The 27,867-nt window shown below is 40.9% G+C and overlaps 1 protein-coding gene across 1 annotated transcript in view; it reads left to right on the top strand.

Moving 5' to 3' along the window:
* wipi1 (WD repeat domain, phosphoinositide interacting 1) overlaps positions 1–18,158 on the top strand; it is a 113,928-nt gene extending 95,770 nt beyond the window's left edge. Inside the window, exons 11-13 of the mRNA XM_063074509.1 lie at positions 3,451–3,572; positions 11,856–11,956; positions 17,556–18,158. Of these exons, the coding sequence (XP_062930579.1) occupies positions 3,451–3,572; positions 11,856–11,956; positions 17,556–17,603 (271 nt within the window). The 3' untranslated portion in view covers positions 17,604–18,158. The remainder of the gene's footprint in view (positions 1–3,450; positions 3,573–11,855; positions 11,957–17,555) is intronic.
* Positions 18,159–27,867: the final 9,709 nt, after the last annotated feature.

Here is a 27,867-nt window from a genome sequence, read left to right as displayed (position 1 = left end):
ACTACCATCTGAGTTTCTTTCCACATAATTGCCTGTCTGTCCTTCTAACTATAGAGTCCCCTATCACCGCTGCCATCCTCTTCCTTTCCCTACCATTCTGAGCCACAGGGCTTCCCCCAGGTAGGCTGTCCCCCCCCCAAACAGTACTCAAACAGGGGTACAGCCCACTGGGATACCCTCTAGTATCTGACTCCTGCCCTTCCCTCTCCTGACTGTTACCCACTCATCTGGCTCCCGAGACCCTGGTGTGACTACTTGCCTATTGCTCCTCTCTATCACCTCCTCATTTTCCCTGACCAGACAAATTTTATATGAGACCAGCTTCTCTAGTTCTGCTACATGAGGCCTTCATTGCTGGTGCCATTCCGGTAAGTGTCCTTTGCACTGATAGCATAGGCTATAAGTTCTTGTAACATAGGGACACAGTCCCTGATGTCCAAGGATATGTTCTGTGTCCCTTGTTTATTTTTTTTAAAACACTCTGCCTATAAGAAACTCAGAATTCCGCATGCTTTTGACCAGTCCAACAAATTTGGATGATAAAATAAGCGGTTTTCTGTTCCAGTCTTAGTACTCTCAACTCCTTATGAGATTAGATTAGATTAGGAGGACACGCAGTCCTCTTTTATTGTCATTTAGTAATGCATGCTTTAAAAAATGATGCAATATTCCTCCGGTGTGATACCACAGAAACACAGGACAGACCAAGACTGAAAAACTAACAAAAACCACATAATTACAACATATAGCTACAACAGTGCAACAATACCATAACTTGATGAAGAACAGGCCATGGCACAGTAAAAAAGTTCAAAGTCTCTCGAATGTCCCACATCCCACGCAGACGGGAGAAGGAAGAAAACTCTCCCTACCATGCCCGACCACAGTCCGACTCTGAGTCGTCGGAAAACTTAGAGCTCCGATCGGCCCTCCGACTCCGAGTACCGAGCACCATCTCTGCCGAACGATTCGACCTCAGCCTCGGTCGCCAGCAGCAGGCAAAGCCGGGGATTTTGAGGCCTCCCCTCTGGAGATTCTCGATCGCACAGTAGCAGCGGCAGCGAACCGGGCATTTCAGAAATTTCTCCAGATGTTCCTCTGCTTCTCACGTCTGTCTCCATCAAATCAGAATTGTCCACGGCCCCTATTTAACAGATATGGTATCATTCCACCAGAGAGCTGTGCGTGCTGCTCTTCTTCCTGCTAGGTAATGCCTAGACTCTGCAGAGAAGTTGTTCAAGTGAGCACTAGTGGTAAAGGGAATAAAATTTTGGTCTTTTGGACCACTTAATGATATCAATGATTATCCAGAAAGTGCCTTCCTCACAATTAATTGCTGCTTCCATTTATGTGCAGACATTGCAAATCACACGAAAAAATATAATCTGTCAATGTACACCCTGCTCTTTTCCACAATTTGGCCCAGTTAATTTATAGTCATTATTTTGTTGGTTGTGAATTACTGGTGTTTGAAGGAAGAATCAGGCTCTATGTGGCTTCTTGTTTTTTTAAAAAATCCCTCATTCTTGACATCACAGTGACATTTAACTTATGAAGGGGTTAAAGATAGGTTGTGGTTTGCAGATTAATTGCCTACTGTAAATTACCCCTGGTGTAGGTGGGTACTAAACAGATGAAGTTAGAGTCCATGGACATGTGAGAGAGAGTAGGTTACAGAGAAATAAGTGGGGGAATAGGATTGATGAGCTTGTTCTGAGAGTCATCACAAATTCCTCTGTTGAGGAAAGAAATATTGCCATATCACTCAAATGGAGGAAGAACAATTATAAAATGTAGCAAATATTTATTGGAAACTTAAGTTTTCATAATTCACTGATTTTTTTAAAATGGAGGACCAAGCAAGAGCCTGACATTTGTGCACACTTATACTGTTAATCAACTTTAAAGGGGATTGTGTTCTAATTGTTCTTAATTGTAAACATTGTAAAGGGAGGCATCTAGCATTCATTCTAATATCTGAAGCTAATGACTAGCTCCAAGGACAGACATATTGTTTATTTGAGGTATTGTTAGAACAGTGCACATAGTTATAATCAACAACATAAATGAGATCATAATGTCTCAACTTTTCACTGCAATAGAGCTTAATGCACAAAATGACTCTCTCAGGCAAACTGTAATCAGTATCTTAAATAGATTGCAGATCTCTGTTGTGTTCTACCCTGAAGCATATCCTAATTCAAAAGTGTGTCTTGGAGTTACTCTTTCTCGGAAGGCTGCAACCAAATCTGAAGTGCCCATTTGCGATCTAACCATTACCTTGTTGTTTCTTGTGTCTCGCTTACCTTCAGCTTGTCTTCCAAGCCAGTGCATGACGCATCTAACCTTGGCTTTCTGGAACAGTTCTAGGACCTAACCCTCCTTCCTTAGGACTGAAATACTGTAAAGAAGCCAGTACTGTTGATTATTATCATGGAAATCAAAATGAAGGAGCAAATGTAGTGTAGTGGTTGGTGTAGCACTGTTACAGTGCCAGTGATCGGAATATCGCGTCTCAATTCCCACCACTGTCTGTAAGGAGTTGCAAGTTCTCCCTGTGACTGCGTGGGTTTCCTCCAGGTACTCTGGTTTCCAAAGACATACAGGTTAGGATTAGTAAGTAGTGAGCTTGCTATGTTGCATTGCAATGTCTGTTGGACTGCCCCCAGCACATTACAAATGATGTAATTCACTGTATATTTTAATGCACTTGTGACAAATAAAGTTGATCTTTACCTTTAAAAATCAGTATTTAGAGGAAAATTTGAGCTGTTTGTAGTGAGGCTTGAGTTGGCTTTCTTCAGACTCCGAGGCACAATGCAGCAGTTGGTACTACTGCCTCACATCTGCAGGGATCCAAGTTCGATTCTGACCTGGTTGCTGTGCTGTTTTGCACATTCTCCCTGTCATGGAATTACTTCCCACAGAGCGCTCTCTTTTCCTCCCATATCCCTTAGGTGTGCTGGGAGGTTAATTGACTACCACTGTGTGGATAACTGGCCAAAGGGGAGTTGATGGGCTTAGTGAGAGAGAATATGTTATAGAGTGCTGGGGGAAATAAGGGACTGGGTGTGATGGGAGCCAGAATGAACCGGATGATCTGAATTAAATAGAACAAAGTTCACAGTGTAAAATGCAGTACATTGTGCTCTCTTGCTTAACTGTTCATACCAGATCAGTGAAAACTATCCAGTAAATTATGAAAATAATGAAAAATAGTTCTCGATAAACACAAGAGATTCTGCAAATGCTGGAAGTCTTGAGCAACGTACACAAAATGCTGGAGGAACCTTGCAGGTTAAGCAGCATCCGTGGAGGGGAATAAACAGTTGATGTTTCATACCAATGAAGGGTCTGTTCAAGATCTGTTTCCTGTGCAGCACTATAAAAGAATAACATCTACTGTGAGGATGCTCAATGTAGCTCTTATTTTTTTTTGTGCTGGTTTAGGCTACACAATGAAGATGACAGCTGTAACACTGATAAATCTGACTTGGCACCTTCCATCTCTCCAACGTACGCAGCGACCGTTGCCAAAACCAGCCCAGTGCCTTCAGTGTCGACGGCATCAGGTATCGAATTAATTTTGCCCATTTGTGTTGCCCCTCAGTGAGTGACCAGGTTACTGTGCAGTAGGTGCCAAATAGGGAGTTCTGTATAAAGGGAGCTGGTACACAGACGTCTGTACAGCTGTACAATGCAGTGTATAGAGAATTCTCTGGACTTTACATCACACAAGAGAATTCCAAACACTATGAGGTGAATAACTTAGACAAGCTAAAGAGAAAAACAAACCCTGCAGATGCTGGGCGTCTGAAGTGTAAACAGAATGAGTTGGAAATGCTCAGTTAATATTTCAGGCCAGTGATTTTCATCTGAATTCAAAAGGTCATACTGGTTTTAAGTTGTAGAGAATGGGAAGATGGCCAGTAACTGGCCACAAAATGGTGGTTTTAGCTGTGAGAAGGTGCTGTAGGCCTATTAATCCCAGTTTAGCTATGTAGAGGAAGTGTAAACAGAGGAAGGTCATGGCAGAGAGAGGGGGAAAAAAAGTGCAGGAACTGTAAAATACAAAATGCTGCAGTTGTTGAAAATCTGAAATAAAAGAGAATGTTAAAGTAGTTCAATAGCTCAGTCAACATTTGTGAAGGGAGAAAAATAGGGTTAATGTTACAGGTTAGTGATCTTTCATTGGAACTAGCTATTTCTGATTGAAATTCTAAAGATTGAGTATCTAGAGTTGATCAATATTGATCAAACAGGTTGTATCACATCCTGGTATTGAAATGCCAATGCCCAGGAACAGAAAAGGCTGCAGAGAGTGGTGGATACAGTCCAGTCCATCGCAACCAGCCCTCCCCACCATAAAGTACATTTACGTGGAGCTCTGCCACGAGAAAGCAGCATCCATCATCACAGATCCCTGCCATCCCTTTCCTTGCTACTGTTTGGCAGGAGGTACAGAACACTTAGGTTCCATACCTCCAGGGTTAGAAAGTTATTAGACTCCTGACCTGGCATGGATTGGCACTACTCTGAACTGATTCTCAACCTACAGAATCACCTTCAATGATTTCTTTTTTTTTTGGTATTATTTTTATTTGCAGTTGGTTTGCCTTTGCACTTTGGTTGCTTGTCAATCTTTGTTTATGTATATATTTTTTGGAAAATTTTCTTTGTATTTTTCCTGCAAATACCTGCAAGAAATAATTCTCAAAGTGGTAAATGGTATCATCTATGTACGAGGGGTGATTGATAAGTTCGTGACCTAAGGTAGGAGGAGTCAATTTTAGAAAACCTAGCACATTTATTTTTCCTACATCTACACACTTACTCCAGCAGTCATGGAGCATACGGATCCCTTCTTTGTAGAAGTCGGCGTCTTGGACCTCCAGAAGTGGTCCACAGCAGGGGTGATTGATGTTCGTGGCCCACAGCAGGGGTGATTGATGTTCGTGGCCCAAGGTAGAAGGAGATGAGTTATTAACTTCAAACTTTCTGCATTTTCACTCAGAGTTGAACTGCAGGTGCATGTTACATAGCCATTTCAGCCCTGGGAAAAAGCTTTGACTATCCACAGGATCATAGAAACATAGAAAACCTACAGCACAATACAGGCCCTTTGGCCCACAAAGTTGTGCCGAACATGTCCCTACCTTAGAAATTACTAGGCTTACCCATAGCCCTCTATTTTTCGAAGCTCCATGTACCTATCCAAAAGTCTCTTAAAAGACCCTATCGTATCCGCCTCCACCACTGTTGCCAGCAGCCCATTCCATACACTCACCACTCTCTGGGTAAAAAGCTTACCCCTGACATCTCCTCTGTACCTACTCCCCAGCACCTTAAACCTGTGTCCTCTTGTGGCAACCATTTCAGCCCTGGGAAAAAGCCTCTGACTATCCACACAATCAATGCCTCTCATCATCTTATACACAGCTATCAGGTCACCTCTCATCCTCTGTCGCTCCAAGGAGAAAAGGCCGGGCTCACTCAACCTATTCTCATAAGGCATGCTTCCCAATCCAGGCAACATCCTTGTAAATCTCCTCTGCACCCTTTCTATGGCTTCCACATCCTTCCTGCAGTGAGGCGACCAGAACTGAGCACAGTACTCCAAGTGGGGTCTGACCAGGGTCCTATATAGCTGCAACATTACCTCTCGGCTCCTAAATTCAATTCCACGATTGATGAAGGCCAATACAACTTATGCCTTCTTAACCACAGAGTCAACCTGCGTAGCTGCTTTGAGCGTCCTATGAACTCGGACCCCAAGATCCCTCTGATCCTCCACACTGCCAAGAGTCTTACCATTAATACTATATTCTGCCATCATATTTCACCTACCAAAATGAACCACTTCACACTTATATGGGTTGAACTCCATCTGCCATTTCTCAGCCCAGTTTTGCATTCTATCGATGACCCGCTGTAACCTCTGACAGCCCTCCACACTATCCACAATACCCCCAACCTTTGTCATCAGCAAATTTACTAACCAATCCCTCCACTTTCTCATCCAGGTCATTTATAAAAATCACAAAGAGTTAGGGTCCCAGAACAGATCCTTGAGGCACTCCACTGGTCACTGACCTCCATGCAGAATATGATCCATCTACAACCACTATTTGCCTGCTGTGGGCAGGCCAGTTCTGTATCCACAAAGCAATGTTCCGTTGGATCCCATGTCTCCTTACTTTCCAATAAGCCTCGCATGGGGTACCTTATCAAATGCCTTGCTGAAATCCATATACACTACATCTACGGCTCTACCTTCACCAATGTGTTTAGTCACATCCTCAAAAAATACAGTCAGCCTTGTAAGACACGACCTGCCTTTGACAAAGCCATGCTGACTGTTCCTAATCATATTATGCCTCTCCAAATGTTCATAAATCCTGCCTGTAAAGGATCTTCTCCATCAACTTAAGTAACCAGTGAAGTAATACTCACTGGTCTATAATTTCCTGGGCTATCTCTACTCCCTTTCTTGAATAAGGGAACAACATCTGCAACCCTCCAATCCTCCGGAACCTCTCCCATCCTCATTGATGATGCAAAGATAATTGCCAGAGGCTCAGCAATCTCCTCCCTTGCTTTCCACAGTGGCCTGGGGTACATCCCGTCCAGTCCTGGTGACTTATGCAACTTGATGCTTTCCAAAAGCTCCAGCACATCCTCTTCCTTAGTATCTACATGCTCAAGCTTTTCAGTCTGCTGCAAGTCATCCCGACAATTGCCAAGATGCTTTTCCATAATGAATACTGAAGCAAAGTACTGAAGTTAAGTACGTCTGCTATCTACTCCTGTTTCATACACACTTTTCCATTATCACAATTGATTGGGCCTATTCTCTTACGTCTTATCCTCTTGCTCTTCACGTACTTGTGGAATGCCTTGGGGTTTTCCTTAATCCTATCTGCCAAAGCCTTCTCATGGCCACTTCTGGTTCTCCTAATTTTATTCTTAAGCTCCTCCCTGCTAGCCTTATAATCCCCTAGATCTCTATCATTACCTAGCTTTTTGAACCTTTTGTAAGCTCTTCTTTTTTTCTTGACTAGATTTACAACAGCCTTTGTACACCACAGATCCTGTACCCTACCATTCTTTCCCTGTCTCATTGGAACGTATCTATGCAGAACCCCACGCAAATATCCCCTGAATATTTGTCACATTTCTTCCGTACATTTCCCTGTGAACATCTGTTTCCAATTTATGTTTTCAAGTTCCTGCCTGATAACCTCATATTTCCCCTTACTCCAATTAAACATTTCCCTAAATTGTCTGTTCCTGTCCTTCTCCAATGCTATTGTAAAGGAGGTAGAATTGTGATCACCATCTCCAAAATGCTCTGCCACTGAGAGATCTGACACCTGACCAGGTTCATTTCCCAATACCAGATCAAGTACAGCCTCTCCTCTTGTAGGCTTATCTACATATTGTGTCAAGAAACCTTCTTGAACACACCTGGCAGATTCCACCCCATCTAAACCCCTCACTCTAGCGAGATGCTAATCAAGATATAGGAAATTAAAATTTCCCACCGCAACAACCCTGTTTTTATTACACCTTTGCAGAATCTGTCTCCTTACCTGCTCCTCAATGTCCCTGTTAATGAGAGCCACCTCCTTCTACCTTGGGCCACGAACTTATCAATCACCCCTGCTGTTCACCACCTGGAGGTCCAAGATGCTCTCGTTACATGCACGTGCAGTTCAGCTCTGAGTGATAATGCAGAAAGTTTGAGGATAATAACTCATCTCCTTCAGGCCACGAACTTATCAATCACCCCTGCTGTGGACCACTTCTACAAAGAAGGGATCCGTGTGCTCCACAACCGCTGGACTAAGTGTGTACATGTACATGTTGAAAAATAAATGTGCTCGGTTTTCTACAATTGAGTCCTTCTACCTAAGGCCACGAACTTTTCAATCACCCCTTGTATAATAAATTTACTTTGAATTTTGAATTTTAAACTGGTGCTGAGTTCCGAGGGCTATGAAGTGTCTTGAAGATGGGGTGCTGTTCCTTAAGCTTATGCAAGTCAAAACTGGAACAGGGTATGAGCTCAAAGGCGGAGAGGTCGGAGTGGGAGTACGAAGGAGAATTAAAGTACCTTAACTGACAAGGCTCTCAACCACCATCTGCTCCCTCCACTTCTGCTGTTCCCCCTATTTGACCGCCCAGCTGAAGGAATAGGACCCTCCAGTCCTCACTTTTGCCCCACCAGCCTTTACATGTCACAGATTATCTCCTATAATTTCTGCCACCTTCAACTTCATTCCTCCACAGACGCATCCTCACTTCTCATTTCTTTGTTGCAAAGGGTCTATTCGTTCTATAGCGCCTTTGTATACTCTTCTCTCCACACTACCATTCATTTCCCCGGCTTGTATCACCTTCGCATGGAACAATGCGAGATGCAGCCCGCGGCCTTTTTAATCGCATCCCTTCCCACCACCCAGGAGCTCATTAACTCCTTCCAGAAGCAGTCTTCCCAATACAGTGACTGCATTTGCTGTGCGCCGAGGATTCCTCCAAATTAAACACAAACCGGGTGATCACTGCAGAGCGCCTCCATTGTTTGAACCTGTCATTTAAAACCTCCATTTACACCCACTTTGTCATCTTCAAAAGGCAACATCCATCCTCAAGATGACAACATCCATCATGAAGGATCTTCACTATACAGGATATGCCTTCTTGTCATTACTACTGTGAGAGAGGAGATGCAAAAGCCCACAATCAATGTTTTAGGATCAGCTTCTTCCCCTCCACCACTGGGTTTCTGAATGGTTTATGAACACTGCCTTGCTATTCCTCTTTTGCTCCATCCATCCACCTATCCAATTTTATTTCTTTTATTATTGTAACTTATAGTAATTTTTGTGCTTTGCACCATACTACTGACACAAAACAAATTTCATGACATACATCAGTGATCTAAACCTGATTCAGATTTTGTGCTTTTGACCCTTTATGCTGTTGCAAGGAAGCAAAGTTTAATCTCAGGGATCCGGATTGTCTGAATCAGCATAGAAACATAGAAAATAGGTGCAGTAGGCCATTCGGCCCTTCGAGCCTGCTCTGCCATTTATTATGATCATGGCTGATCCTCCAACTCAGAACCCCGCCCCAGCCTTCCCTCCATACCCCCTGATCCCCGTAGCCACAAGGGCCATATCTAACTCCCTCTTAAATATAGCCAATGAACTGACCTCAACTGTTTCCTGTGGCAGAGAATTCCACAGATTCACCACTCTCTGTGTGAAGAAGTTTTTCCTAATCTCGGTCCTAAAAGGCTTCCCCTCTATCCTCAAACTGTGGCCCCTCGTTCTGGACTTCCCCAACATTGGGAACAATCTTCCTGCATCTAGCCTGTCCAATCCCTTTAGGATCTTATACGTTTCAATCAGATCCCCCCTCAATCTTCTAAATTCCAACGAGTACAAGCCCAGTTCATCCAGTCTTTCTTCATATGAAAGTCCTGCCATCCCAGGAATCAATCTGGTGAACCTTCTTTGTACTCCCTCTATGGCAAGGATGTCTTTCCTCAGATTAGGGGACCAAAACTGCACACAATACTCCAGGTGTGGTCTCACCAAGGCCTTGTACAACTGCAGTAGTACCTCCCTGCTCCTGTACTCGAATCCTCTCGCTATAAATGCCAGCATACCATTCGCCTTTTTCACCGCCTTGCTGTACCTGCATGCCCACTTTCAATGACTGGTGTATAATGACACCCAGGTCTCGTTGCACCTCCCCTTTTCCTAATCGGCCACCATTCAGATAATAATCTGTTTTCCTATTTTTGCCACCAAAGTGGATAACTTCACATTTATCCACATTAAATTGCATCTGCCATGAATTTGCCCACTCATTCAACCTATCCAAGTCACCCTGCATCCTCTTAGCATCCTCCTCACAGCTAACACTGCCACCCAGCTTCGTGTCATCCGCAAACTTGGAGATGCTGTATTTAATTCCCTCATCCAAGTCATTAATATATATTGTAAACAACTGGGGTCCCAGCACTGAGCCTTGCGGTACCCCACTAGTCACTGCCTGCCATTCTGAAAAGGTCCCGTTTATTCCCACTCTTTGCTTCCTGTCTGCTAACCAATTCTCCACCCACACCAATACCTTACCCCCAATACCGTGTGCTTTAAGTTTGCACACTAATCTCCTGTGTGGGACCTTGTCAAAAGCCTTTTGAAAATCCAAATATACCACATCCACTGGTTCTCCCCTATCCACTCTACTAGTTACATCCTCAAAAAATTCTATGAGATTCGTCAGACATGATTTTCCTTTCACAAATCCATGCTGACTTTGTCCGATCATTTCACCGCTTTCCAAATGTGCTGTTATCACATCCTTGATAACTGACTCCAGCAGTTTCCCCACCACCGACGTTAGACTAACCGGTCTATAATTCCCCGGTTTCTCTCTCCTTCCTTTTTTAAAAAGTGGAGTTACATTAGCAACCCTCCAATCCTCAGGAACTAGTCCAGAATCTAACGAGTTTTGAAAAATTATCACTAATGCATCCACTATTTCTTGGGCTACTTCCTTAAGCACTCTAGCATGTTACAGCTTTTAGGATTCAACATTGAATTCAATGGTTTCAGTTAATCAGTCCTTTGAGTTTGTATCAGAAATTGTCATTATATTTAACTGTCTTCTATCTCTCAGTTCTAGAAGAGGTTTCTTTTATCTTCTTCTCAGTTCTCATTCATTTTCTGTTTACACCTCACCAGACAGACAGGCTGTAGTTAATCACCCCGAAAACAACATCATGAACCACTTAAGTCATGTAGTGTCTCTTGTTCTGCATCCTCTTCTGTCCAACTCTGCCTTTCTCAGCTATTTAAGGCTTGTTTAATTTTTAAGTTTTCTATTACTGATGAATGGTCATTGACCTGTACATTACCTCTTCTTGTCTTTCTTTGGAGGCTGCCTGATCTGTTAAGTATTTCCAGCATTTATTGCTCTTATTAATAAATGAACTCTCATAGCAGGCCACCGTCAATCCCAGGGGTTCATGGGTTTGCGCTTCAGGTGGACTGTGTCCTCTCCAGGGCGCAAGCCTGGGTGGGAAGATTTGAAGAACTGGCTGTTGCCCTCTCCACGTCACTGATGTAGTCCAAGGGAAGGGCAAGCGCCGATACAGCTTGGCACCAGTGTCATCGCGGAGGTTGACAAAGTGAAGTCATAAACAACATCAAACTGTCTTAGGGACCCTGGCTCCGGATTTCTTCCTCGGGGTTTACTCCTGAAGCCTTTCCCCACAAGGCAGCGAAGGTTTAAAATCAGCGTTTTCCTTCTCTGAGGCGGGCTGCTGTCCAAGGCTGATGAGCCCCGCCTGCTTGAAGCAACTGGCTTTGAGGCACCAGTGGTCCGCCTTTGCCCCTTCCCTTGTCAGTGGAAACAGTTCCGCTGGGCCTAGTAGCTAAGCCACACATGAAGACCAAGGGTTGGACTTGGTTGTCAGAGGCTGTTAGAGACGCACACCATTTGGAGCACTTTATAGGCAGAGGGCGCTTATCCCCACTACCACTCCCAGCTATGACAACCTTAGGAACCAAACTCTCATAATGGTGAGCTAATTTCATTCCCAAGGAAATTAGCTGTTGTCACATAAAACAATAGGATGTGAGTGCCCTGTTGCATATTATCTCAGAAAATAAGAGAAAAGAAACGTATGTTGTCTTAATAACAAGAAAATATCTGTGCTAATTTACATGTTTTCTTCAGTTTTACAGTATGGGGAGTTGGACTGTGTTTTGTCAGGCTTTGCTGTAAGTGAATATACATGTCACCTGACCACACCAATATTTAATCTTCTCCTTCAGGATACTCTGAAGAAGGTGGTGCTCTGCATGGTGAGATCATTCCGGAGCACGAGTTTGCTGCTGGACCATTGCATCTGGATGATGAGACTGAGTTCCCTCCTGTGAGCATACAGAATAACTAAAGCCTGAGCCAACACTTTGTCACTCACCAGGGCAAGTGTTAATCTGGAACTGCGAAGACAGTACTCCAGTAACAAACATACCTTGATCCATCAGAGAAAATGACCTGTCCTTAGGATTAAGCCATTAAGGAATGCAAAATTTCTGCGACATGGGACCCAAGTTTCATATAGTATCTTGCTTAAATTGATACACTTTCCTCATTAATACCTTTTTTAGTGTGAGGCATAATAATAGCATGGAATAACAAAAAAAAACTTTTTGCCTGTAAGCTTACTGATGCATCTTACAATCAGGGATGTAATCTCAGTATTGAGAGTACCATTAGTCTTTGGATTTCAATATGTTTTCAGACAATGGAGGATGTGCACAGATTAGCAAAAACTGTTGCCAGAATCACTAAAGTAGGAGTTGTTGCTTTTTCTATGGATATCTTGGAACTCTTGTGATTATATATCAGTTTGCAGTATTCACGTACAGCAGAATACTGTGAGGGAGGGAAAATCAGCCAGTAGTCACCGCCAGCACTATACTTAATCTCACAATAGCAATATGCCCAGCGTAGTTACTGAGAGAAGAGGGGAAAAAAATAAACATTCTGTAAAGCAGGGGTACCCAACCTTTTGTATGCCATGAACCTCTACCATTAACTGAGGGGCCCGTGGACCGCAGGTTGGGAACCCCTGCTCTAAATTTTAACGAGACAACTATTTTCAATATCAGAAGGAAAAGCATATTTCAAATAGTGAAACTTTTGTGCATAACTGTTCATCCCATCTCCAGGTATTCAGGTAGCTCTTTCAGTAATTACTAGAGATTTAAACCAAGGAAGAAAACTTGCTTGTTAGTACTTAGAGCTTGAACTTGGTTATATAACTAAATAAGTTTGACAATCAAAGTTTATCAATGTGATCCTGCTAGTTTATAGGAAACAGGCTAAAACATTAGTAGTAGAGATGTAATTGAAAAGAGGGAACTAAGAACTCATACCCTGAATCCTCAACCAGATACCTGTCCTTCTTACTAGCCTCCTAGCCACTCACTGATATCTCCGTTATCAGTTCTCCCCAGCCAACCATCACCAATATTACCCTCTAGTCATTATGTACTGACTTCTAATCAAACCAACCCACAACAGCCAACCCTCCTACCTTTCTTTTATGGTGGAGTGAGCCCTCGGAAGAACTTGAGTGTAAGGTCCATTCAGGAATTCACTTTTCTACACCGTACCCACAGCTGAAATTTTCCAGCAAATGGCTCTTGAACAGATGGTTTATTGATCATCACAAAGAAGTCAACTTTATTGTTATGTGCATAATTACAATAAGGTACAGCTATTATACAAAAAAACTCGCTTACAAACCACTTGGTTTATAGGCCTTTATAGATGCCAAACAATTTCTAGGCATGTCATTCTCCCAGTAGAAGTGCCTGCTTATGCCTTTCTGTGATCGTCTCTTAAAACTGATGATTATCCCCTTTGGGCTCTCTTACACATCACCTTCAAGAGAGACCAATCAGGATGCTCGCCCTCGCTCTCCCTCTCAAAAAAAAATTGATTTCTGGGATATTGTATATAATTTCTGGGCATCAGCGAGCCGCTATCAATATGCGGGAGACTTCCGGGAGAGGTGGGATGTCTGGTAAATATATGAGTGATCACTTAAAGGCTGGACTTTCTAGTGTCTATTTCCTCATTCAAGCAATTCAATCTTGTGCTGCATTTTTCTTTTTTTTTTCTATCCCAATTTTTGAAGTCATTTTGAGTTTTTATCCATATCGCATACTTCATGGTTCGATCGCTTGTTGACCATTAATTCAAAAACACAGAACAAACTGATTTATAGAGATGTAGTAAGGAAATAAGCTGAAAATTTTTTAAATGCTTAATGAGTTTCCTTTACTGGCTATTCTGCCTATGCCATCAATTTATAGCTAAATATCAGCACTTTTCAATGGCTTTGTGAAAGCAGTTTGTGTTGATGAACAGGGTCAGCAGCTGACAAGGTCAGATTTGCAGTCTATTGGGTAGAGACGTTCCTAGTATACTCCATGGCCCCAAGGTAACTACAGATTTGAAAAGTTTTTCAGCTGTTTTTTTTCTCTGCCAACAGTAAGGTTGCCTTGTGAGTGTTCCTTAAAGAAGTTTTCCTTTATTTCAATCTAAATCCCTGAGTTCAGCCTTGTTGTTGAATATTGGCCAGTCTCTTCTGGATGGCCTGTGTGGTGCAATATGGAGATCTAATCATAGTTTGGTGCACAGAATGTGTGGTCCAATAGATGATCCAATAGTGATTTTGAGTATCTGACGTTTTGTGAGTATCAGACTTTTTGTGCTTAAATTTGGAGTCAATCGGATGAAATACATTACTTCCTGTTTCAGCCTGTTAATCTAATTCTACCCTTAAATTAACACTGAATCATTTCAACTTTGTCCAGCTACGTGCAAATATTGATTCAACTGGGATCCCTTTGAACACAATCCTCTTTGTTACTTGTAGTATGGCACCATACAGATTATCAGAATCATTTAACATCTATTTGTAGTGAATGTTTTTTATGGAGCCGAGTGACAGGGCAGGAATATCATGGCAGGAACATGAATATTAATGGGGAAAAGTAGGACTTTGCTTGATAAACCATTCTTTTCTGCTTCTGATGGAGGTCTTGGTCCTAAATGTTGACTGTTTATTCCCTTCATTGATGCTGTCTGGCTTGCTGAGTTCCTCCAGAATTTTTTGTGTGCGGCTCAAGATTTCCAGTATTGGCAGAATCTTTTGTGTTTATGCTTTTCTCTTTCCATAGTTTTTTAACTTAAATTCCTGTTATTTGTACCTTCATTGTAGTAAACAAATATTTTAATGTTCTAAGCAATAAATGTTTTATTAATAACTCTGATGTTCAGTAGATGGTGCACCAGTATCATATCCTTGGTTTCTTCACCATTGTGAAGTATCTCCAGAACGCTGCAGATGGAAGACATTTAAAATACACCATAAGTGTCAGAGAAATTATTTAGGAGAGTGAAGGGGTATTGCTGCTATACAATAGGCAGTCACATGCTGTTGGTTGAACAGAGGCTTGGAGAAACTGCGGCAGCTATTATTGAAGCATTTGGCCACTTGTCACAACTATATCAAAGAATATTGATGTCTGATCGACGCTTGAGAGTGACAGCAAACACAGAAATCATTTCCTTGTGGAAAATAATTATAACCTCAATCAGTAAAAAAAAATATAGCCAGTATTCACAAAGTATTCTTTATTTTCAAAGAAACACACAGAAGTATAACACTGACTACTTTATAAAATATAAATTCCATAGTTTCAATGCACACAAAATGTCTGTCAAATTTCTGCAGCTCGTCTGTAAATTTTCTTCCACCTGGCTCTCAATTGAACAGTTTTTTTTTTCAGTTTCTGGGCTGTGGTTCAATCGAGAACATAAACTCATTCAGTCACAACTGCATTTGGAGTGATGCAACAAGGCTCAGGAATTGGCAGTAAATTGGAGGCTGTTGGGTCCTGTGGAGAAACAACAACACATTGGACAATATTAGAACTGGGTGTTCTGGCGAGCTCTGTGCAAATCCAGTTCAGCCACATTTTGAGTCCTGCATACAGTTCTGAGCACAGGATAGATTTGATTACACAAGAATGGATGCAGAGAATTCAATGAATTCTAGTGAGAGGGAAGATTTAGATCAATTTTTTGTTATCAAATGGAGGAGGCTGAGAGATAATAACTGAGTTACATAAAATTATGAGGGCATCAAGATGAGTAAGTAAGAAAGGACCAATTATAGCACAGCTCAAACTCACAGTTCCAGTAACTTGGGTTCAAACCTACTCTCTTGTGTTGCCAGAAGGATTTTGAACATTCTCCCTGTGACTATGTGTTTCCTCTTGGTATTCCATTTCCCTTCCATTCCCAAAGATGTACAGCTTCCTATTGCAAAGGATGAAGACTTTTTTTTCTAACCAGTGGGATGTTTAGAGGCCAACATTTGTTCCTCATTTCTCATTGTCCTTAGGATACAGAAGTGAGCCACTTCCTTGAACCACTGCGGTCCATATGGTGAATATATTCTAGCAGAAGTGTTGAGTAGGGACTTAACTGGATTTAAACCAAGCAAAGAATACTAATTGATTTCCATTCTAGATGGTGAATAACTTGAAGGGAATTTGCAAGCGATAGTGATCCCATACACCAATCGTTGTTTCCTTTGTTGTTAGAAGTCACATGTTTGGAAGCCTTTGTGAGTTGCTGAAGTGCATTTTGTAAGGATGTAAATTGCAGCCAACGTGCAGTTTTGGAGGGGAATGAATGCTTAAGGTGGGAACCAGTCCAGCAGGATACTTTATCTGGATGATTCTTAGTTTCTAGAGAGTTACTACAGTTTTAGTCTTACACACTATCCTTAAAATACTCAATTACATTAATCCACTTTATCTTCTCCACATTTCCATTGTTCCTTCAAATTCTACCTTTCTATAGATTAGAGGCAATTTTCAGTGGCCCAATCTATCCAATCATTTGGAGAAGGTTCTGTCATACTCATGATTTGAGCCTTATTAATCATGGAAAATCTTTGGGGAATTGAAACTGAAAAAATAGTAACTTGCTTTCCCCAGTTTCTGTTTTACCCACGGTATTTACATGCAAGAGCAGGAGTGCTTCAGTAGTGTAAACTTAGCACATTAGGAAAAGTGCAGAGTTGATTTTTGATATCTTGTTAAAAAATCAATTTATTTTATACAGCATGTATTTTACTCTCATCATGGGAAAACTATTCATATTTAATAATAATTGTGGATTTTGATGTGATTGTTGATTCCTTTTAAAGCATTACAAAATAAACAGTATATGTAGATTAATTCCATAGCAAGATAATACACAATGGATGTGGAGTGAGAATGCCAGCCACTTTCTTTGAGAGACCAACTGCACTTGTATGTTTATCTTCACAACCATTCTTTGTGCTTTTTCTGTAAGTGCACAAATCACGAGAAGGTTTTCTGTGAGCTAGGAAGGTTAATGAAGGCACATGGCAGTATACTTTCTTAACCACCTTATCTACCTATGCTGTCACCTTCAGGGATCCTTGGACATTGAACACCAAGGTTCCTGATATGGAATACTTCAGTTGGCATGTTTCTGCCTTTGTACTTCCAGTCCACAAACTGCATCAATATTTATTGTGTAATTGGGAGCTGTGCAACAATTAATAAAAGCACAAATAATGGAAGTTTGAAGTTCTGCTAACATTTTTTGTTGATTGGCATGTTGGTGTCAAACTTCTATTTGATACTTAACAAAACTGTACTGCAGAATTTTGATAGCTAATATGTGAAAAATGGGACTGAGGAAAATTTCACCAGTAATGATTTTTCACATTTTAATTAACTTGGGTTCTGGTGTTGATAATTAATAATGATAACAATCGTGACCACTAATAATTAGCATGAGCCAAAGCCCAGCTCGTGCCACAGCTGTCCACTGTGCATGTGCTACAGCTTACTCATAACACACTCTCCCGTACCCTAATAGAAATTAAGGATTTGTTTTGGTTTTGGTAGATATATTCATGCCGAGGAAGCCAGAGTGAAAAGACGAAGAAGTTGTGAGACTGAAAAACACGATTAATATCGTGAGTGAAGATAGAGATTATAAACAGCACGATTTGAAGAATGAAGAGCATGAAATTGGTATGCATGAATTGGAGTAATAATAATATTCTGCATTTCATGTTTTGTTTGGGGGAAAAGAGCAAAACAAAATTCCAATGAATTTATCTCTATGTCTGTCACCAGCTTTAGTTATTCTACTGGAGCCAGAATGGGTGTGTTACATAGTAGAGAACATTGCTAAACTAATCAAGATTAGCATTACCACATTGAAAAAAAATACCTTTCTTTAGTATGGATATTTAAAGTTATTTTTAAAAGTTTTATAATATAGCATTTACTTTAAAAAAAAACTCATCCAGCATGTATTTTGTTCTGAATATATCCTAAACATCTTATAAAAATAGCAATTAGTCAACTCAGGCGATGCCCCCTCTCAGCCAAGCAAGCTGCTCAGTGTGGTGGTCAAGGTTTTTTAATTGTGAATGAAGTTGCACAAAATTGTAATGTTCACCAAATAATATAGTAGCAATAGTAATAAAGTGTTGCAATATCCATTGTCTCTAATTACTTTATTGTGCTAATGCACTATTATTCACTAGGGCAGGTTTGCATTTAATACATTGAAAATATTTTACTTCATATTTTTAATTGGTTTACTTTACAACACCAGCAAATTAAGCCTTGCAAAGTTCAAAGTAAATTTATCATCAAAGTACCTATATTTCACCATATACCATCCGGAGATTTATGTTCTTGCGGGCAATCACAGTAAATATATAGAAACACAATAGAGTCAACCACAACTAGATGGACAAACAACCTTGCAAAAGACAGCAAACCATACAAATACAAAAAGAAAAAAAAAACAAGCTAAATAATAATAAATAAATAAACAATAACTATTGAGAACATGAGTCCTTGAAAGTAAGTCCATAGGTTATAGAAACAGTTCAGTGTTGGGCTGAGTGAAGATACCTGGTTCAGGAACCTGATGGTTGAGGGGTAATAACTGTTACTGAAACTGGGGCTGTGGGTCCTGAGGTTCCTGTACCACCTTCCTGATGACAGCAGCGGGAAGAAAGCATGGCCTGGATGGTGGGTTCCTTGATGACAGATGCTGCTTTTTTTTTCACAACCGCTCCTTGTAGATGGGCTGAGTGGTGGGGAGGGCTTTACCCATGATGGACTGGACTGCATACACTTGCTTTTTGTAGGCATAACACAAACTACATGAGATTGAGTTTGTTTTATTCTTTGATGGTACGTGGTGTATCACTCTCACAGGTTAATCAGAAGGTGTTTGCTGGGGTAAGTGGCCAAGTAATCTGAGAGTTGAAGCTTTGCTTCTACCATTTCCACTAAGCTTCTGTGAGCTCCAATGCGTGGACTTGAGCTTTCCAAATGGGAAATCATTTGAGAGGTCATGTCCAGGAATTCGCACAAGTTGATGGAGACAGCACGTATTTTCATTCAGACTTTAGAGGCATCCATGACTAATTTGACGTGTGTCTTGTCATTTCTTGCCATGATAGATGTCAGAAATAAAGTGACTTTTTGTTGAGTGCCTGGGCCAGACATGTGAAAAACTTGGTTTGCCCATCAGAGCCATCTCAGTGTATCTGGGAATGTTGGCCCACAAGAGGTGGTGGCATATGTTAACTTGCCTTGAAGTTTCTAATATCACAAAAGCTAGTCCTCAGCCAATATGATTTCTTCAGCTAATGTCAAGAAGCATCTAAGAGCGCCGGATAGAGCAGTGTCTACTAGACCGGAGTATACCCTGCCTGGGGTACTGAAGTCGTGTTCTGCAGAACCAGCGGCACGTCTGATCAAGCTGCTTTAGCATTGTTACTGTCATCCACCTGACAATGAGATAAACTGGCCAGGTGTGTCCTGCTCACAACAAGCAGGATGACCCCAATCTGGCAAAGTATGGCTCAGTCAGTTTACTTCCAATCATCAGCAAAATGATGGAAATCCTATTAACACAACTTCAAATCACTCATGATGTTTCTTGCAATTTACTTTCCTAGGTACCCAAGCTACACATGTCCATGAAAGCACAAGATCACCCTTCTGTGGTGAAGACCATAAGATATAGGAACAAAAGAAGGCTATTCGGCCCATCGAGTCTGCTCCACCATTCAATCATGGGCTGATCTATTTCTTCCAGTCATCTCCACTCCCCTGCCTTCTCCCCACACCCTTTGATGCCCTGGCTAATCAAGAACCTATCTATCTCTGCCTTAAATGCACCCAATGACTGGCCTCCACAGCCACTCATGGCAACAAATTCCACAGATTTACCACCCACTGACTAAAGTAATTTCTCTGCATCTCTGTTCTAAATGGATGTTCTTCAATCCTGAAGTTGTTCCCTCTTGTCCTAGACTCCCCTACCATGGGAAATAACTTTGCCATATCTAATCTGTTCAGGCCTCTTAACATTCAGAATGTTTCTATGAGATGCCCCAAGAGGCAAAAGCAGAATTTCAGTATGCACAACTCAAATAGAAACACTTAAACATATGAACTTTTCACATGACACCTATACATCTTAAATTTTGTTCCTGTTCATAACTGTTCAAACCTATTCTTACCAATACTTTTAGAGAAGAATGGCACAATGCCATTTAATCCAGCCAGTCCCATTTCAGTGGGGTTCTATCAATTATTTTGCATCAAGTATGAATCCATTTCTCCTTTAAAAGCCTTGGTTCACCCTGTTTCCACCACATTTGATTGCATCCCTTTTTGGTGTGAGCTCCCAAATAGGTTAAAAGAGGATGCATGATGATTAATGTCATTAAGTGTACATCTACACTGGGAAAATATTGGCAGCTGCAATGAGGACTGTGACTAGAAATGTTTATTCCACTTTAATAATTGGCATTATTTTACTAACTGCTCACTCAATTTTTCCTATGTTATTGCAATTTAGGATAGTATTGTGCAATAACATTTCCAGGTAATTTTGTTCAAATTCTAATTATACTCTACTTGAGCCTTCTCTAATCCTTTCACTGCTGACACTTTGCTCCATTCCCTTTTCAGTATTTCACCACAACACACCACTGTTCCAGGTATGGTTTCACACTGAGTGGCAAAGGATTGATCAATTGTGACAAGGAATCTGACAAGGTCACCTGTCTTACCTCAACCACTATGACATACTGTGTAATGGCATTTTACTTCTCATTTAAGGGTAATTAAATTTTATACCTACACTTGGTGGCCACTTTATTAGGTACATCTGTACTCTGGTATGTTAATGCAAATATCTAATCAGCCATAAAAGCATCCAGACATGGTCAAGAGGTTGTTTAGACCAAATATCAGAACGGGGAAGAAATGTGATTTAAGTGACAATGATTGTTGGTGCCAGATGGGGTGGTTTGAGTATCTCAGAAGTTGCTGATCACGTGGAATTTTCATGTACAACATTCTCTAGAGTTTACAAATAATGGGATGAAAAACCCAAAAAAAGTCTAGTGAGCGGGAGTTCTGTGGGCAAAAATGCCTTATTAATAAGAGAGGTCAGAGAAGAATGGCCAGACTAGTTTAAGCTGACAGGAAGGTGACAGTAACTCAAATAACCACGTATTACAACAGTGGTGTGTAGAAGAGCACAACATGTTGAACCTTGAACTGAATGGGCTACAGCAGCAAAAGACCATGAACAGCATGGCCACTGAGAGTATTTTTCTGAAAAGCAGCTTGCCTCTAGAATGGATGAAAATTAAAAGTGCATGCATGAAATTGACAGAACTGGAACAGTGGATTTTAAAATGTACAACTGTTACATGCAGTGTTTAAGTGTTTCTAATTGTGTCATGTGTACTAAAATTCTACTTTTGGCTCATGGTTTGTTTGTGTAAAATATTCTATTTTAAGCAGATAACCTTGTAAAGGTATGTTCAATGTGAAAAAGCTGGCATAGGGATCAATCACTGTGATATTCTGTTTTATTCTGTGCAGTTAAATATTATTTCCTTGAGCAAGGCACTTAACCACACATTGCTCTGCGATGACACCGGTGCCAAGCTGTATGGGTCCTAATGCCCTTCCCTTGGACAACATCGGTGACATGGAGAGGGGAGACTTGCAGCATGGGCAACTGCCGGTCTTCCATACAACCTTGCCCACGCCTGCGCCCTGGAAACCTTCCAAGGCGCAAATCCATGGTCTCACAAGACTAACGGATGCCTTTTACTATTAAATAATATGCATTTGTAAGCATTTTCACTTACAAAGGATTGCAATTTTTTTATACCAGTCATCCGTGATGATTGTAAATAGCTAAACCATAATGGACCAATGCAAGCATGCATTAAAACAGTTCTGCAAGACACTACAACAAAATTGTGAACATTTTTGCTGAAATTTTAACAAATATCTCTTCAGATTAATTTATAACGTGGGCAATATGCATCTAATATTTCATTATTTTTACACAGTTAGAATTCTGTTTACATTACTGGTTTTAGAGCAACACATGATGTAATTGCTTATCTTAGAGAGATGTGGATGCTGAGTCATGAGGAGCGTTCATGGCTGAAATAGATAGCTTCCTGTTTCTGGCAAACAGAACTTGAAAATTTCATTACATTGCAGTTACTTCCTACCCTGCTCGCAGTTTTACGAAATCCATCTCTCTCTTCGTTATATGAATTTTTCTGCCTCCATCTTGGAGACAGATTAGCAACTGACTTAATTACAATCATAAGACATGGGAGGAGAATTAGTCATTCGGCCCCTCAAGTCTGTTCTGCCATTCCATCATTCTGATTTATTATCTCCCTCAACTCCATTTTTCTGCCTTCACCCTGCAACCTTTTGACACCCTGACTAATCAAGAACCTATCAACTTCCGCTTTAAATATACCCAGTACCTTGGCCTCCGCAGCTGTCTGTAACAATGAATTCTATTGGCTAAAAAAAAATCCTCCTCATCTCTGTTCTAAATGGATGTTCCTCTATTCTGAGGCTGTGCCCTCTCGTCTTAGATACCCCACTATATGAAACAACATCACCACATCCACTTTATCCAGATCTTTCAATATTCAATGTGATCCCCCTCATTCTTCTAAACTCAAGCAAAGACAGGCCCAAAACCATCAAATGCTCATGTGTTACCCTTTCATTCCCAGAATAATTCTCATGAACCTCCTCTGGAACTTCTCCAATACCACCACATCGTTTCTTAGATAAGAAGCCCAAAACTGCTCGCAATACGCCAAGTGTGGTCTGACCAGCGTCTTATAAAACCTCAGCATTCAGTCCGTGCTTTTATATTCTAGTCCTCTTGAAATGAATGCTAACATTGCATTTGCCTTCCTTACCACGAACTGAACCTGTAAGCTAACCTTTAGGGAGTACTGCACAAGGTCTCCCAAGTCCCTTTGCACCTCTGATTTTTGAATTTTCTCCCCATTTAGGAAGTAGTCCACAACTTTATTCCTTCTACCAAATTGCATGACTATTTGCTTCCCGACACCATATTCCATCTGTCACTTCTTTGCCTATTCCCTTAATCTGTCTAAGTCCTTATGCAGACTCTCTGTTTCCTCAACACTACCTGCCCCTTCACTTATCTTTGAATCATTCACAAACATGGCCACAAATCCATCAATTCCATTATCCAAATCATTGCCATACAACATGAAAAGAAGCAGTTCCTACACCGACCCCCACAGCACACTACCAGTCACCGGAGCCAACCAGAAAAGGCCCCCTTTATTCCCACTCTTTGCCTCCTGCCAGTCAGCCAGTCTTAGCACCTTAGCTCAAAGTTGCTGGTGAACGCAGCAGGCCAAGCAGCATCTATAGGAAACGTCGACTGCGCCTCTTCCTATAGATGCTGCTTGGCCTGCTGCGTTCACCAGCAACTTTGATGTATGTTGCTTGAATTTCCAGCATCTGCAGAATTCCTGTTGTTAGCACCTTAGCTGTAGTTTTTCCTATCCTACTTCCTGTAAAGACTTCATTCATTATCATAGTCCCTCTCACTATGCTGTGTCTGTTCAAATGATGAGACTTTCCGTAAATGTGCCTTTATTCTTAGCTCTGACTTCCCTCTGCCATAGTGGGAGCAGCCCTTGACCGAATCTCATTTGTTTCCTGCATCTCTGCTCTCATCCCCACTCCTCCCAACAAAAAGGAGTAAGGTTCCCCCGTCCTCACCTTCCACCCAACCAGCCCTCATGTTTAATGGATGATTCTTCGTCATTTCTTTTTCTGCAACAAAGTAAATCACAAAAATGATCCATTATTCATGCACATCATCCCCTTTCAGCATTTCCAAAGGACCCTTTGTGAGTCACTGGTCCACTCTTCACCAATCACGCCAACCAAAGCACCTTCCCATTCAACCACGCAAGATGAGACACCTCCTTTATCTTGTCCCTTTGTCCCATCCTGGCACTGAAGCAGTCATTCCAGGTGAAATAGCCAACTTAATGGATTCTACTGATCTGTCCTCCTCTGTAGATTGGGTGACACCTTCACTCAGTCTGCAAGAGCAAAGCTGAGCTTCCATTTTATCACTTTGATTTCCCATCCCAGTCCAACTCTGCTCCCTGTCCCATCAACATAGACTTGATCAACAGCACCTCCTCAGACACGTTGTCACCTTTTAGACTCAATATCAAATTCATCAATTTCACATAACTCACATTTCCTGTTCTGTATCAGAACTGGTCAGTCTGTGGAAAAATTATCCAGTTGTAGTGTTAATTTATTTTCTCTCTCTCTCTCTCCATCCCTCCCTCCCTCCCCCTCTCTGTGGGCATTTCCAGTATTCTCCATTTGGTTTTGGGCTTCAGTAACATCTGACATCTACATTACACAACTTTAACATTGCTCCTTTGTTCATTTGCCATCTCTATCTACAATGATTAATCTAGAACAAGATAGTTCAGTTAATATTGACATCACCTGGGAATTCTGGCTTCGTCATTTGTCCTAACCATCCTTCTCCATACTCTCTTCAATCTAACACTGACTTGTTATCACACTTTCCAACAGAAGTTGCCTGCCTCTTGAATGTTTCCAGCATTTTATGGTTATGGATTTTCAGCATCTGCTGAGTTTTTTTTATCTTCAATTATCTCAGGTCGATAGACTGTTGGACTACAATCAAAGGTTGTGGGGATCTAGCAGGAAAGTGAAGTCAAAGCCATGATGAGATCAGCTATGACCTTACTAAATAGCTGAGTAAGAGGAAGTTAAGACCAAACTACTGCATCTACTTCTCATGTGATAGCCTCAGATTTACTTAAAACATTTATAATGAATTATTTCAAATATGCAGTAGCCATTTTTGTACAGGCAAATACAAGAGGCAAATTGTGTTCAGCAAACTCCCAGAAAAGCTAATCCCCTAAAGAACATGTGCATATTTTATTGGAAGCAGCGTCACAGGTTGACAGGGTGATGGAACTGGCATCATCAGTTTTGGTCACCCTGTTATAAGAAGGACAAAGTTAAACTGGAAAGAGTGCAGAAAAGATTAGCAGGCTTGAGTTACAGGAAGAGGCTGGCCAGATAGATCTTTATTCTTTGGGGTGTAGGAGAATAAGTGGTGACCTTATAGAGGCTGACAAGATCATGATGGGCATAGATAAGGTAGATTATAGCAGTCTTTTCCCCAGAGTAGGGGTGCCCAAAACCAAAGGGCACAGATTTAGGGTGAGAGGGGAGTTGTTTGATGCAGAGGCAGAGGCAGAGGCAGAGGCAATGAGCTGTCAGAGGAAATGGTTGAAGCAGGAACAATCATATCACTTAAGAAGCACTAACCTGCGGGGGTTGGGTTATAGGGTTATGGACAGAACATGGAAACATGGGGAAGGAATGAGTGGGGCACCATCATTTACCTGGACTTACTGGGCCAAAGGGTCTGTATCTATGCTGTTTTGTTCTACAGCAGTGGCTAAGGAAGCAACTTCGGTCAGTGAAAATGGGAAACTCTTCTGTAAACAATATCATGGTTTGTTTATGTCAATTTGTACGGATTTAAATTTAACATAACTTGATAACTGGCATGATCAAACTGACAAAATTATCAGCAGTAGAATGCATAGAAAGCAAGATCTTGTGTAGATCAAAGATCCCCTGATGAAATATTTTTCTTTCCTTTCAAGCATTGTCACTCACCTAGATCTGCATCCAATATTTTCCATAATTCTGCGAATATGTACCAGAGGAGCCCAGGGCAAACTACGTTGCTCCAACAAAGCTAAGGTGGGGGGGGGGCAGTATTAGAGAGCATCCTTGAGAGAATTTTTAATGCAGATTAATATGCCAATATACAAAAATGAATTGTAATTGTAGAATACAGCTTCCAGGAGATTGACCATCACATCATTCTTCCACCTTTTAGACGAGAAAAAAACACCTCACAGTTCACTGCATGCTGGTTAAAACCACTCATATTGGATCGTTATATTTATTTATAGATTATGTAAGAGAAAGAATAAAATGTGAGACAACTTGTAATTTTGGGGGTCACAGTCTTTATACAGTGGATTGGGACTACTACATTTTGGCCCAATTAAATAGGAGTCCCAATTATCCAAAACTTCATGGAAATAGTTAAAAAGGTATAAAAAAGACAAACTGAGTAACAAATCAGATATTCAAATAAAATACAAAGTAGAATGCTAACAACATGATTACAGTACTATAAAACTGTTGCTCCTAATAGTTATCGATGGAGGAATTCACCCAGTGTATGCTGTCATGTTATTTTGATTGACTGAAAAAATCAGAGCAGACACCTAGTGCAGGTAATGGACTGCCTTCATACAATGCTTTTGATGATTGCATCCTCCAAATCTTCATTTTCATTGTAACATTCAAGATGATTGCCGATACCTTCAAATTCTTCATAATTCCCAACTTTTTGTAGTGAAATTGTTCATTTTCACTTCCGGCCCTTTGTGGCATCTCCAAGCCTGAATGCTTGAAACTGCAGTGAGCAAAACAGTTCCGAATTACCTTACTACTTAATTCTCGCCAACTGTTAGTGACAAAAATCACCGCTTTTTGAAGACAAACAAATGGAACTAACGCTATTTTTAAAGTGTTCACTCTAAGCATGCCATATGTGTTTAGTGGCCACACAAGTGCCTGTGGCTGATGCTTGGTGGAAACTTTGGTAAGAGTCTCCTGCCCCAATTAAGCAACATGGTCTCCCAAATAAACAAGGGGAATTCCTGCTCTTTTTTTTTCCAATTAGTTTTTGTTCATTAAGAGTTATCCCAAATAAGTAGCTGCCCTGATTAACCAATGGCCCAGTTAACCAGAATCCACTGTATTTGGTAACTGTATTGTTTTTGACAACTCATGGTACATTGTAAACTTGAATTTTTCATGGAAAAAGAAATGCTACATGTGGAAACAAAGTTCAGGAGAGGCAGAGGAACCAAAGATTAAACAACAAATAATAAGTGGATAATGAAAGGAAATGGAATATCGAAATATGTCTTGTTACATTTCACTGACAACAGTAATGCATGTGAATTTGCGGAACAAGCAGGATTCCAGAAGTCAGTGAGTGGAAATGAATGCACAGACCACCCGATTATTTTAAGGAATGAGGGAAAATAGATTCACTTTGGATTGGGAATGTTTCTTATACCATACTTACTTGTACAGCAATTATATCATGTACAAATCGAATCCTGTAGATGTTAGACATCTGAAATTTAAAGAAAGAGAAGGCAGCCTGTGGAGGGATGGTAATGTACTCCAACAATGTTTGGAGCTTGTGAACAAAATGCTGTGTGTAAGAGTGCACTGTTAAATGTTGAGTTTACTACTATACAGGAATGAAAGATGTAAATACTGGCTTAGGTTGGGTTAAAGCTGAAACATTGACACTGTTTGAGCCAAATGACCCACTTCAGTTTAAATTTCCACAGAATTCAATAAAGTGATTAATATTGTATATTGTATATGTTGAATATTGTATCATTTCTTAATGCATGCATTACTAAATGATAATAAAAAAGGACTGCGTGTCCTCATAATCTAATCTAATAAATATGCAAATTTTGGTAGCAGTGGGATATGGTATGTCTAAACAAACTGTAATCCCATACAGAAGAGAAAATGCATGAGGAAAAGTCTAAAGACTGAAAAAAAACAAATGTGTTGGCTGTCCGTCATTTCCAACAATGATGTAATCTGCGCGGGAGGAGTTTTATAGTGAAAAGCCTGTTGCACTGGGACAGCTCCATTCTTTCAGCCTCAACAACCT

The sequence above is a fragment of the Mobula hypostoma genome, chromosome 22, assembly GCF_963921235.1.
Source record: "Mobula hypostoma chromosome 22, sMobHyp1.1, whole genome shotgun sequence".
Taxonomy (NCBI): domain Eukaryota; kingdom Metazoa; phylum Chordata; class Chondrichthyes; order Myliobatiformes; family Myliobatidae; genus Mobula; species Mobula hypostoma.
The sequence above is the reverse complement of the archived record's forward strand: the minus strand, read 5'-3'. Positions and strand labels throughout refer to the sequence as shown.